Source organism: Rhopalosiphum padi, chromosome 1 (genome assembly GCF_020882245.1).
Source record: "Rhopalosiphum padi isolate XX-2018 chromosome 1, ASM2088224v1, whole genome shotgun sequence".
Classification (NCBI taxonomy): domain Eukaryota; kingdom Metazoa; phylum Arthropoda; class Insecta; order Hemiptera; family Aphididae; genus Rhopalosiphum; species Rhopalosiphum padi.
In genome coordinates, this window is record NC_083597.1 from 87,034,146 (window position 1) to 87,049,084 (window position 14,939).

At 28.1% G+C, this 14,939-nt stretch overlaps 1 protein-coding gene across 1 annotated transcript; it reads left to right on the forward strand.

The window, feature by feature from the left end:
* The first annotated feature begins 4,002 nt into the window (after positions 1-4,002).
* Positions 4,003-14,643, forward strand: LOC132917418 (torso-like protein). The gene is made up of 3 exons (XM_060978149.1): positions 4,003-4,703; positions 10,459-10,867; positions 13,501-14,643. The coding sequence occupies exons 1-3, from the start codon at positions 4,501-4,503 to the stop codon at positions 13,882-13,884; spliced, it is 996 nt and encodes a 331-aa protein (XP_060834132.1). The 5' UTR covers positions 4,003-4,500; the 3' UTR covers positions 13,885-14,643.
* The last annotated feature ends 296 nt before the right edge of the window (positions 14,644-14,939 follow it).

Sequence of the window (14,939 nt, forward strand, 5' to 3'; positions counted from 1 at the left end):
AATCAATTGATGAAATAAACGAATTGAAAATTGAATTATATTTTATGCATTATAATAATTTAATATAAAATATATATGAGATATGGACACATCAATATTAAATTATTAAATACATCTACTATTTTCATTTATTATCATTTATCATTATGTAATATAATGATATCTGCAGCAATTATAGATAGATATTTCTAAAGCTTTAAAATACATTTATATTTTAAATTTTATGATAATATTACAACTACACTACTTTTATTTTATCAAAGCATTTACTACATTTAAATTAAACATATCTATTTAGGTACTTCATAGTTAATAGTAAATTATAACTTACAAGTTATGATTTACTTATAAAAAGTTTTTTAATAAAGTATATTTTTGAATTTTTCCATACTAAAGATTAATTTTATAAATTATATAATAAATTAATAACTTAATTAATATATTATGTACATTGATAAATTAATAGTTTAAACAGTAATAATGTTAACAGTGGTTTAACGGTCATAAATACTATAATACAAATTACAAACTAATCATACATAGTATGTATTTTAAATGTGTAGTGAAACAGTGTTAAAATTAAACTAAGCTTGTTATAGTAACTTCAATTTTAATAAACTTTAGTTTTTTATGTATCAATTTTTTGTTGAGTTTAAAAATGTAGTTTTTATAAATTTGTTAAACACAAATTTTTAAAACATCTGTATCCATCAATTTATATATAACATCTGCAAGTTTCCAATCATCTTCCATTAATATGTATTTAGTTCACTATTACTTTATATTATTGCTATATATTATGCTATTAGCAAATAATAATAATTTGCTATTTTATAGTGTTTATATTAGTATAATAGTATAATTATATTTTGGCATATTAATATTATATTATTACTTATCGGTGTACGTACAATTGAATACGATTGATTTCATCACCCAATGCCGAAGTAAATATAATTTGTTATACATTATTTAATACTCGTATATCAATTAATTGTAGGTATAACATTCATAAATAATCATAATTCATAACATAGCTTTTTAGTTTTTATCGTCGTCGATCAACGGGGAAAAGTATCCTCCGTATATTACTCGTTAAGCTACTATATTACTATATTACTCTTTGTTTAGCTTTTTAATGAAACTATAAATGGTTAAACAATTTTGACACATTTTTTAACATTTAAAACAAGTCGTGAGTTAATTAAAATAAAATATTAATTTTTCCGCATTATTTTTTTCAAATGTATGTCTGCCGTGTAGTTAAATTATTAGTTGTTACTTGTTAATTGGTATACTAAATAATACTTATAAATGTATACAGCATTATTAATTCTGCCTTCCGGGGTGATAAATACACAGCCGTTTCAAAGATTTAATATGGACAGAGCGTATATTGTATAAATTACACAAATAATAATAATAATATATATATATATATATATATAATTCACATATGTTATACATGTAATATATGTACATAAAAATATAATGAACATTAAGCGTAGTTGGCACCTATTGAAAAAAATACATATCGTTAAAAAATACTGAATAATCGTGAATGTGCGTGGAGACGTGTTGAGGATTTTAGTTAACACATAGGTATAATAATTTTTCCATATTAGATTTTATACGTTCGGTCAATACCCTCAAAAAAAAAATATATATATATTAGTAACAATAGTATCTAACACATACTTGTGCTATGTATAATATAGTATAGCTAAGGTATACACATATTAAGTCATCATTCATCATAACGCTTTATGTCACAACTTGAAAATTGGCTATTTTAACTCTCAGGAAATTACCGTCCTTATTCATAAATTAAAATAATATCTAATTTAGTCTAGAACAATAAGTTTGTTTTAGATCTGAGCGTAGTGATAAATGGATTGATTTTACAATAACGTAGTTTTTTTTTTGTCTAAAGACTGTTTTAAGTAGAAAATGCTTTAATTTTTTTCAAGTAAGAAAGTGAATAATATACTACCTAATTAATATGGTTAATTTTAATAGTTTTGATTTTTATTAAGTAATTTTAATCAAAAGAAACTTAAGAAACAATTAAAAATAGTTAGCTTGCATAGTGGAATTTAGTCATTTTTGAGGATAAATAGTTTTAAAATCTAAAATCCAGAATCTGTGAGCCAGCTTAAACTATGCGATTCTTACCATACAATCCTAAATCAAGCTCGAGCTGACTATATTTTGTTGACATTACATAATAAACATAATATATTATAGATAATATAGATAGTAATACTTATAGGCTATAGTCTATTTAATTTGTTCATACTTATAATTGGGTATGGTTAGGTAAATGGTTTTAGAACTTTTAAGGCGTGAACAATATAGTATATACCACTGCATATATACGTAACAATACTAAATAGGCAATTGCAAATTATCACATAACAATAGGTACAAACCACGATGATTTGTTTATGTGAAAAACATTTATAATACATTTATATATTATATATAATATATATACATATATATATATCATAATATATGCATTATGCATATAGGTAGTTTAGGTACATAATACACTCGCACAATCTATAGCGCAATTATTTCGATTACATGAGTGATCGCCGTTGTTGGTTTTATTATGCATATACGAAGTCTATATACAAAGGTCAAATTCATGAACAATAAACCAGCAACCTCGAGTGCTACAACATGAAATTCCTATAAAAAAGCCACTCCTGTTGTATGTACCTATAAACGAAACAACGTCATCGATGATCGATGTATAATCATAAATTCATTGGTCATTGACTGATATACCTATGTGCAACTTTATCGTCAAATAAATTTTATTGTATATAGGTATAGCATGGCTAAACAATGTTCTATTTAATTAAATTATTTTATTCAATTATCAAAGACAGAACAATAATTTATTACACAATATTATGAAGGTTCAAAACTAAGTATAACGATTTATATGGTTATATGAAGAATGCTGATGATAAACCACATATTATATACATAATAATATATTATAGACATAAATAGTTATAATATCTATTATAGATCTTTTTACTATTTATTGGTGTGTAAATATGCCCATTTCTTTTCTTTTAGTTCATAATCGTATAATTTGTAGTATATTATAACTAATAAAAAATATACGTAAATTCTCATATTTCATTTTGCAATAGAGATTTTTTTTAAACGAATGTCCCGACGTGAAGTTTAGATAAAATTTTCGAGTTCTTGACGTATTATAATAAATAATAATACTATATTGTACACATCATGTAATATTATGTATCATGCTAAAATAAATGTCAAACGAAAATCGAACATACCCAAAGTCGTACGCGAACTTAATGTATTTGGGAATTTAATTTAATATTTAGGCCATTTAGCATTTAGACTGCGGTTTTGTATACGAAAACAAGAACTACTCAGACAGCTCAAGATTATACTATCAACATCGTGATCGACACATTATATTAATATACGTAGAAGAATTATTAGTAGTATCACGAACAATTAAGTCCACAAGAGCCATAATACTGAAATGGCTCTCCACAAGTCCACTTACCGACACGTAAAATTAAAACCAATCCATGTAGGTCATATTTGTATGATTTTTTTATTATTATTATAAAATCAAAATGTCGATATTGTTTTGAACATTCGACAATATTTCAAATCAATTTTTTTTTTTTTTACCGAACCTTAGAACTTTTTAAAACATCGAAGACGCTGCACGGCACACGCTTTTGGCACGGTATATAAAGGTTCGCGCGCACATGCTATGTGTGATTATACCATTTATACCTAATAATAATAATAATAATAATAACAATGTAACATAATAGCTACCAAGGTACGATGATATCGGAGGCGGCGGTGGGTTTATCTTCCGATAAAATAATAATAATTATATTGTATACGCACGCCGATGTAGCGAGAGCGAGCGCGCGATAATAGCGTTGTATTTTTGATTGTTTAACGAATACACCTCCGACGATAAGGTGCGAGCGGTGACTCAAACGTTCCGGCGCGCACGCACACGACGATATAACAAAAATAATAATAATAATAATAAATTCCCGTCGGCCGTCCAAACTAAAATAATAATTTATATCTCATTCAGTTTTCGCTCCATAGCGTGCACGATGATAATATAATATTTTAATATTATTATATTATTAATACCGGTATACGAGTGATGTGCACGGCGCTGCAGTGCTCGTGTACGCACAGAATCGCCGCTTAGTGCCAACGTTAGCGCGCTCCCCCGCTTGGCGGTCTCGCATTCGCCGCGTATACCGATACCTATATAGGTACATAGTTTTTATCGTACCTATATAATATATATATCGTACGAGCCGCCGACCGGACGCGATGGACGGCGCCGTCCACACTGCCGCAGACTGCTGAGCGCGGCGATATCCGAGGACCGACCGTGAGACGGACGCCAACGTCGGTACGGCAAACGTCAACCGGTGCCACTTCACGGATCCGACGACCGCGATGGACGCACTGGCCGTCGCCGCGGTCTTGCTGCTTGTGCTGCGGGCGGCCGTCCGCGTGGACGCGGCCGGCAACGTGGACATCGGTCGCGGTGTCGACGTGCTCCAGCGGTTCGGCATCATTGGCGATGTGCTGTACGGCGACGTGTCCAACACCAAGGAGATGGTCACGCACGACATAATCGAAGGCGCCGATCGTTTTACGTGAGTGAGCTCGAAAATCGTATTAGCTATAGCCCTGTTTTTTATAACTATTGTGATAAAAAAAAAAATTATTCGAAATTTCGATGATTTCGTTGTTATTTATTTAAATTTCGGCCCGAAGATCGTTAAAAGAAAAGTCTTTGGGTAACTATGTAGGTTATGGATCTTAATCTAGATATATCTATACAAAATTAACTTGAAATCACCACGTTGATTAAATAAAAAAAATAGCTGGTTAAGTTAATACCGTAATGTAATGATGTTCATTAATTATTCGGGAATAATAAAAATGTACTACTCACTATTCAGGTACTTCAAAATCTTAGTATTATATTATAGCTTCAATTTGCAATCAAAAATATTTGTTATTCAAAGTAACATTAACGTAATTATTGAAAATGTTAGAATTGTAAGAATATGCACTTTGATAAACCTTATTAATGATTAATAACATGACTAATATATCTAGATGTATAACTGTGCGGGGGTAGTTTATTTTACGTGAATTAGAAACTGTGGGAAAGATGAGTTAGGACTCTAGATTGAAGATTCTATAAATATAGTTATATATATGTATGTAGTGTCTAAACTTAGTATAAAATGTCAGCAAATAGTTGTCCGATAATTAAATATTTCAGTTGGAGTCTGGTTGAAGACTATAGCATAGGTAATGAAAACTCACGTCTAACACAAACGTTATAATGTTATATTGAATTATTGACCAACTACAGGATAAGACGTAGGTTTATTCGTACATATTAATATGCTATTAAAGTACTATGTCAGGTTAGTTTTAATCTATAGGTCTATGTCTATAATTATGTCTATATTCTACAGTCTATAATACACATACGTTAAGTAAAGGTTGTGTTGGTAAAAGCACGCACACGCCACTTTCATTCACGATAATAACACTATCGCTACATTACTACAACGATTCGTTACAAATCGTACAAATGATTGATTATTAATTGTCTATAGAATTGTTAAGATAGACTGTATACGTACATTTACGCGAAACGTGGTAAAATTAGAATTAGGAACTGTATACGCGCATTTACGTCACCCACCATGACCAAATACCACACGCCTGATTACAAAAATGAAATAAAATTGAAATTGTTGTAGAATTCATAATTATGAATTATAATTGAACTAAAATAAATTAATTGTATGAGAACAAGTGTTTAAATTTTATCCCGGAAATAAATGCTCGTGTCAAACTTTCTTTAGTATATATTATTATTATTATTAGGTAGTATGATAACAATAAGCTGTGTTTTAAAATAGTTGTCTATAATAAATAATAATATACTAAATAGACAAAAACTAAAATCTATTAATTGAAATTAGTTAAAGAAAAAAAATGGTCATAGGAAAAAATTATACAACATGCTATATAACTACTATCGAACATCTTTATTTAGAAAACAAAATGAAAAATATTGAATATTAAATCAAATTCAGTTGTTCATACGTTTTAGCCGTTTTAGGTATACCTACGACCTACCTATAACCTTTAAGTAATGGTTCGACTATACTAAAATGACACTATAGCAGAATAATAATTATAATGTTTACCGTTTTGTACCTATATTGTGGATTTGGTCACTAAACTGTAAAAGTGTAAAGTATATAATACATAAAGGGCTATTTACCTTGACTTTACTAATTACTTATAGTAGTTGTATATAATATATGTGTTTTAAAACGTTTACTTTTATATTTTTGTATAATTTACTCTACACATAATTAAAATTTGGAAACAAAATTATTCACGAATAATATTTGAAAGGACTCATAAATATATAAACATTCGTTAAAAATAAGCAATAAAAAGAACAAAATATGAAAAAAGTATTATAAATAAAGCGTAATTGTGATTATTTACAAAAGTGTTGAAAAAATATAATTTTATGATATTATATGTCATGAAAATTTAAAATAAAAATATTGTTACTATAAAACCTTGTCAATGCATTAAACATAGGTACCACTAACGATTAATGTGGTTAACCAATCGCAATAAATATTACCCTAGTAGAATTTATAGAATATTTGAAAAAAATTACATTATTATTATTATATGTTAAAATTTGAACGTTAATATTTTTCTTCGTTTTATTTAAAGCCAAATATTTGTTCAATGTTATTCTTTCAACTATTTATTTAAATTTTAAATAATTAATTACCTAATAATAATAATTTATATTTATATTTTGTTATAAATTCGTATACATTATATTTACTCATTTTAAGTATAGTATAAATGACCTTATTGCTCTCATCCGATAACTAACCTCATACTATACCTAGGTATTATCAGTATTTGCAGTTTTAACCTCATGTAGTAAAAATAGCATATACGTACTATAAGAATCGATAAATTTATCTTTAGGCCTATTATAACTATTATATATTTAATACTGTCTACTTATAAATGTATTAAATTAAACGCAATTATATGAAACAATACATTTTTTACTATCCTCTGATTTTACATAAATTAATTGCCAGTTTGTTAGTTTCGATTCTGTAGAGATTATTTTATCTACGCAACAGGCCATACAGATAACCATATTAAAGTATTATTATAATTATAAATAAATAAGTGGAAAAGTATTTAGATAACTATTCTGCTGTAGAGTTATAAGTAACGAATATAGCTTGAATCACATAGACTTCTGAATTAGGAGTAGCTACGTAATGTATTTTGGCTATTTCATTGATAATCACGAAAATTCTTTAAATTTATTGAATAAAAAATGTATACCTAACTGATTTATGAATTACCACAAATCACAATATTATGTATTATCTAGATTGTTCGGAGATATTCATTATAATATAGATTTCAAAGAACTAAAAAATCAAGGCTGGTTTAACGTATTAAAGTAATACGAGTATATCAGACAAATGTCTAGAGCACCAAATATTAGCGATTTAATATTAGTGTAATATAATATACTTCATTGACATTTTTATAAATAAAAATTTATCAGTAATTATTTGATTATATTTATTTCTAATGTTGATATGCCGTACACAATATACTCATTACTCTAGTATGTATGTATGTCATTATTCTTATTGTAATATAGGCTATAGTGTTAGAGCGAAATTAGAAGTTTAAAGCTCAATAAGAGTATAAGACTTCTATTGAATATTGTTAATAAAAATAACAAGATCAGTAAATGAAATATCCTGGTATAAAATGTTGATGGTTACAAGTGGTATAGACAAGTTATTATATAGTAATGGAAATATTAAACCCTTCAATATTGTAATATATAATTATAATATAACTATAAAAAATAATTAAATTACTGTTTATTCGATGAAGTATGGATCATTGATACAGCCCATCCCAAACTATTACTAGGTGTATAGCGGCCGTTAAACCCCAAACAAACTCTTGGACCCCTCCTACTATCAAAAGTTCTAGATATACTATATTGCTATATTTTATATACCTATAGTGTAAATAAGTGGGTGAGGAACCCAAACAATTCCTATTCCTACACATTTTATAATATGACTTGTATAAGTTATAATTGCAATTGTACGTACACTACTGCACTAGAGCATCCATAAAAGGCTATAGGTATTAGGTACCTATTATTCTAAATCAACTATAATTACATATCTATATATATATATAGATATAGATATAGAACATGTTATAGAAACGACCGCGGCACACCTTGTAGGATTAATACGCTATATATATATTATACATATCATGTGGTGTTTTACCGTTACGGGTCAATATTTTTCACAGTGAGCCACAGATCAGTTTTGATAATTTTTCCTATTAATGCGTATGTATATACATTTTGTTATATTGTTGCCATATACACAAACACGTTGAATTCATATAAGGCTCCTAGTTTTTAGAAGTACGTATATTATATTCATTATCAATGTGTAAAATGATTAAGCAGTTCACTCAAATTTTATAATGTATTCCATCACCGGCATTGGTTTGAACTTTGAAGACCTCTGAACGACTGGACTATAGTTGAATAACCACTATATTCACTAACCAGACATAAAATCAAAGATAAGAAATTAGAAAAGTACTTTTTTTGTAGAACTATCATTCTTTTGGTTTGGTATTAATTTAGTCTATACAACATAATGTCTTACATTTTATGTACGGATATTGTTTAGTTTACAAAAACTAGGTATCCAACAATTATTAAACCTATATAATATTGTTAACGAGTCATTATTTGAAAAATATTTACGCTTGTCAGGATTTTAAGTTATTACGTTTTATCAATATATAAAGTATAATATTATAAAAAAAAGTATATTTGAGACTCCGTTGAAGAAATATTTTAGAGGCCTTTATTTAGTAAACATAAGAAACAAGATAAATAAATAGTAGATTAGCAATTAAAGGTGAAAATTAGCTTCCACCAAATACCAGTTTACGTTAAATTTTGCAACATTTAAATAAAAAGGGATACCTTCTTTTTTTGTGACTCTATGTAAAGATAAGTTAGTAATATTACAGACACAGGTTTGTGTGAAACAAATAATGAAACTTTTAAGTACATTTAAATAAAAAAAAATCACTGTAATATAAAAAAAAAGTTATACAATATGATCAGTAAAATTTATTTCGAAGGAATGAAAATGTATTGGCTTTAAAATGATATGGGTTTTGTATCTATTATTACCTTTTAGAGCAGTAAAAGTGCTTTGATTGGGGTGTTTTGAGGGTGGTTTCTAGTAAGAAATTGGATCTAGATTCGAGTTAGAAGTTTTAATATTAAAACTAAAATTTGAAATATTTTTTTATAACATCATCGATTTTGTTTTTATTTTCTTGTGATTAAAAAAAGAACAACTCTAATAGAGACATATTTTTCACCAAATATTTATATTAGTATTTACTTGATATTATGATATAGATATATTTTAAAATATTGTATCTCTTTATATAATATTATCTATAGACATTTTTAATTTAAATTTGATTAATGCATGATAATTTTTTTTTTTTAAAACCTTGAACATTTTAATACAAGATACTTAGATACCTCATAAGTTCAAAGTTTTATTTTTTATGGTATTCATCAAAATTACAAACAATTTCAAATTATTTTGTAGTTAAAAATTAATACAATTTATATCAATTTTAACACCTAAGCTTTGACAATATTATACAAGATTTCTCATTCTTTTAATTACTGGAAATTAAAAGAAATAGCATATAGTAACATACAGCTCTTATGGGCATTTGAAATTGACGGAATTGAATATTTAAACCTAAAATAATAGTTTTTCATATTTTGTGATTATATTAAGACTATTAACTGTAAAAATATTTTAATATTCCATAACAATTTAAATTATCATTTTCTTTCCTCACTATAAATTTCAATAAAATTTATGTTATTTATAGGCGTTTTGAATTTTGATATAGTTTTTTAATTATCTTTTAGGTTTGATAAAAACTTTTGAAAAATCAATACATATTTTTATGCATGATACACCTATATACGTAGTCGTGTTAGTCGTGTAAATAAAAAGAATGAATCATAAAATATATAGATCGATAACCACAAAATCAGTATACACTGATTACGTGTTCTGCGTATTTATAAATATATAATATATTATAAAGTGTAGACTGTAGAGTATTATAATACCGATATAATTTTATTTTTTATTCTTTTATTTATTTACCGAGTATCTATCAAATATATTTATATTAATTAATAAAAATATTTTTTTTTTTCAGTGAAGTTTTAAATGTGACAAAAAATCATACAAATTTACTAAACATCACATTTTGTCCCGATTTGGACTGCCTATTTGACGTATATTTTGATGGGTTTCAAGTCGATTTAGCCGATAAACCATGGAAACTGTTGACAACAAGTAGATCACGGCATATGGTATCCGAACGTTTTGGCGTACCTGATATAGCAATGGGATTCGGACAAAAATTCGTAATTGTGTCTTATAGGCGACCAGTGAAACGAATTAAGACATTTGACAACTTTACACAATTGGCAGAACTAAAATCAACAATATCCGACAAATTTAAATGTATGTCTATTGGTATAGAATCAATGGTGACGGATTTTATTACGGAGCATGGATCGCATTATATTGATGAATACACATTAGGGGATACTGTTTTCCAGGTATAACTATAGGAATTAGTGAACTATAAGTACCTATGATAATTTAAAATTAACCATCTTCATTAATACAAAAAATATATACTTACATAATTAAATGTATAATAATTAATGATCAACGGATTTTTTAAATTCCAAAACTGCGATGATAACTCGATTAATCGTAATTCAATGTATGCTGAGCAGATATAGTTTAAAATTAGTAAAGATTCTAGATTTGTCTTGATTGCCATCTTCTATGTTTATCATGTTTTCCTCTAAAACAGGGGTGACCAACTTTAATAGACTTGTGATCGACTTCTGAGTTTTCCCAGGTTGTTGCGATCGACGAAAAAAAAAAGGGTTGTCAATAAACAAAAATATATTTTGTATATACATGCGTTATGAGTGTAACACTTATAAGTACGGTTAATTTCTCAGTCATACACAATACGTATTTTAATATATTTGATTACGAATTATTACTTTTAACTTATGATTATTATGTGTATTTAATTAACCTATATGTATAACCAACGGACCTATTATATGTAGCAATGTAGCAAAAAGCTATTCGATATATCAGTGTATATTGTGTATAATATCGTTTTTCATAGTTATTTATTGCCTTTTTTTAAATATAATTTTTGTATTCGTGGGTTAAACAAAAATACACAAATTTATAAAAAAAAAAATATTCAAAACTTCAAGAAAATGTGAAAGGGAGTCACCATCGACCTGTTTGGCCACCTCTGCACTAAAACAACATGTAATCTAAAATCACCGCTATAAAAACGCCTTATAATTTATTTGAGAGTCAGGTAGATGATGAACCTTTTTAGAAATAATTAAATTTCATCGTAAAATCAAAAGTTTCATTACTTTAGAATATAAAATAATATTCATTACATTGAAATTTCCTCAATGATAAATGTTACTATTATTAGGTGTTTATAACTATCATTTTATATCCATATCCATGCCCTGTGTAAATATTTATTTTTCATATTATTAATCTTATCATCTAATTACGTGAATTTAAACGAACTAATTTATTAATTATTAAATTCATCACTATTAAACACATAATAACATCAAAGGCATAAATATATCCACGACCGTGTGTGTTATTAATTATTATGTTAATGAGCGATTTATACATATGATGATCACACTGTTATGATTATAATTCATGGAATATGCTATAGCTATTAACTATTAAGTATATAGCAATTTGATGCAAAAAGTTTAGATTACGAACAATGTACATGGATACTAAATTTAAATCGAATATAATTATCGTCCATTACGATATGTAGGTCCTACATACTACAATCCTACATCCTATAATAATAATATTAACATTTGTTGTAGAAACATAAACATTGAAACGCCCTATACAGAATATATTTACGATACATATCTAAAGTATTATATATTTATTATTTACGCGTTGTAAAAGTATCCATACTTAAATAAGGTAAACCAATAGTTTTTTACACATAGGGTATATTATTAATTATAATCAGGGGCGCAATTTCAATGAAAAAACTGAGGGTGCTGAAGCTCTTCTATCTTTTTTTTATAATGTTATCTTGTCATCTTGAGGTTATGGATACCTGTTACTATTAAAATCTAAATTAACATGAAACAATTTTCTGTTGCTAATTTCAAAATTGGAGGTGTCAAACATACCCAAGCCCCCCTCAAATTGTGCCTATGATTATAATATATAAAACGGGGACTATCTCAAAATTATCTCTTGGAAAAGAATAGACTATCATTTAAAAAATAAAAATAAAATAAAAAATAATTAATTATACTATAAAAGTATAAAGTATGAGTTTTATTTTTCTTCGTAGTCTCCATTAAATTCTTTGTACTTTTTGTAATGCTGCACGGTTTTACCGTGGCCTTTCTAAAGAATGATGCCGTTGGTGTTCCAAGCCATTGCAGGTTTACTCCGTTCATAGGGCTTTTGTTGTATGCAAAATATTGTGATAGGATTCACGATTTTATCTCTGGAAAAGGTATTCATTGCTCGGTGCTAAGTCGAGATTTTAGGACGGATGATAAAAAATAACTCAAACTCGCCTTCAATTACAGTTGTTGTGCGTACAAGTGTAACAGTGTGTGGTCGTGGGTTTTCGCAAACGCCTTTGGTAACTGGTAAACATTCACGCGTTTTACTTTGCATTACTCTTCTTAGGTTACGTAACGCGTTCCATTAAAATGAGTACCTTTTCCCAGCGATGAAATTCTTAATCGAAACACACGATTTTGCAAACAGCGAAGATCCCGTACGAACGGAGTAAGCCATCACTGGCATCGCCTGAATTTTTTAGAGAGGATGTGGAAAAATTCGTGCCTCGTTAATCGTTACTGCAAATATCACATATAGAACTAAACGGCGACTATAATACGCAGAAATGTTATACTTAAATACAATTTTTTATATTATAATTTATTGGTTTGTAATTGTAAATATTATGATGTCCTCTGCATGATGCCGTAGGTGTTGATTTTGAGATAGGTAGCGTGTACCTATACGACAAACCACGATAAAGTATTATGTATATTGCACACATATTAACCTATATAATATACCTAATAACCGCACTACCTATACTATATACGGTTTTGTCTGTTCCGCGCAGGTGTTGGTGTATCTGCCGGTGTTCTACAACAAGTTCTACAAGTGCGTGCTCAACAATTGTTCGGAATCGGACACGGCGTTGCTGCTGTCGCCGGTGTACACCGAATATCAGGGACAGGTGCTGAGCGTCGGGTCAGACGCGGTGGAGAAATGGGTCGACACCAATCTGCAGGTCGAGTCCAAAAACGGCCACACGTACGTCAGCCTGTACGCGCTCAAGAACCGGCCGGAGCTGTGCAACGAGATCGTCGCGCTCATGGACGACCAGTCGGTGGTCGGGCTGCACCTCAAGGTCGTGTCCACGTTCGTCGCCGAACCGGCCAAGCGCAAGTGGTTCACCGAAGTGCTGGACAACCATGTAAAACTTCGCGAAGTCAATCTCTGAACAGTCTGAACTCTGAACCGTATAGGTACGCCCGGCAATGGAGGAGGAATACTCAATTTGTATAATATTGTGGATTATATCCGACGACCTTTAATAAATATCGTTAGGTCGATAGTGTAAATTGTGTATATAGATACCATAATATTATAATAAATAATAATTAATAAGTACCCATATGAAATGACTGCAACACATCTATGGTCGGCAGGAGATCGTCAACACGTAGACGAAAAAAATTATTATTTATTATTTTCTAGTATATTATATAACATTATATAATTGTATATATAACTTTATTTAAATTTTTCAGTGTTTATTTAAAAATAACACTAGTAATTTTTATCGAAAAATTATTCAATAATTCTGTTTTGTATAAAAAATGTTCATTACATTTTAATTTTTTATGATACTCGTAAATCGTAATGTAAACTTGTGTATATATAGTATCTATTACCTAGCTATAATACATTAATACGCATGTATTATATAATATAAATAAATATAATAATATAATATTACTATCACTCCATATACGAGCAGATATATCAAATTATAATTATTTCGATTACATTAGATGTAATAATAACATCAGTCGTTGGTGTCAATATTTCGAGGTAAATATAATTGTTATTACTGTTATTCGTTATTTTGCAAACTGCTGTTACTTGTCTTTAAACTGTATATAATATATATACATACATGTTACTTGATATAATATAATATGATGCATGGATATAAAAATAAACATTAAAAAATGTATATTTGTTTGAGTTGTACGCGCTTATACTATACAAGGTGATTTTTTGTCACTAACATTATTTCAAAAACTATATTTGAAACTATCCACTTGTATACACCTATACATGACTGTAATTATTCGTATACGCATCTGAGCATAGTTGGAGAATTATTATTTAGTCAAATTTTAAGGGAGAGACATATGCGTTTAGAAATTTATACGTTCATACGACTATCGAGCCACGAGAGAACTAATTTTTTGTCGGAATTTTTTCAAACATAAGGTATATTATTGGTTTTAATTGCTAAAAAAACTT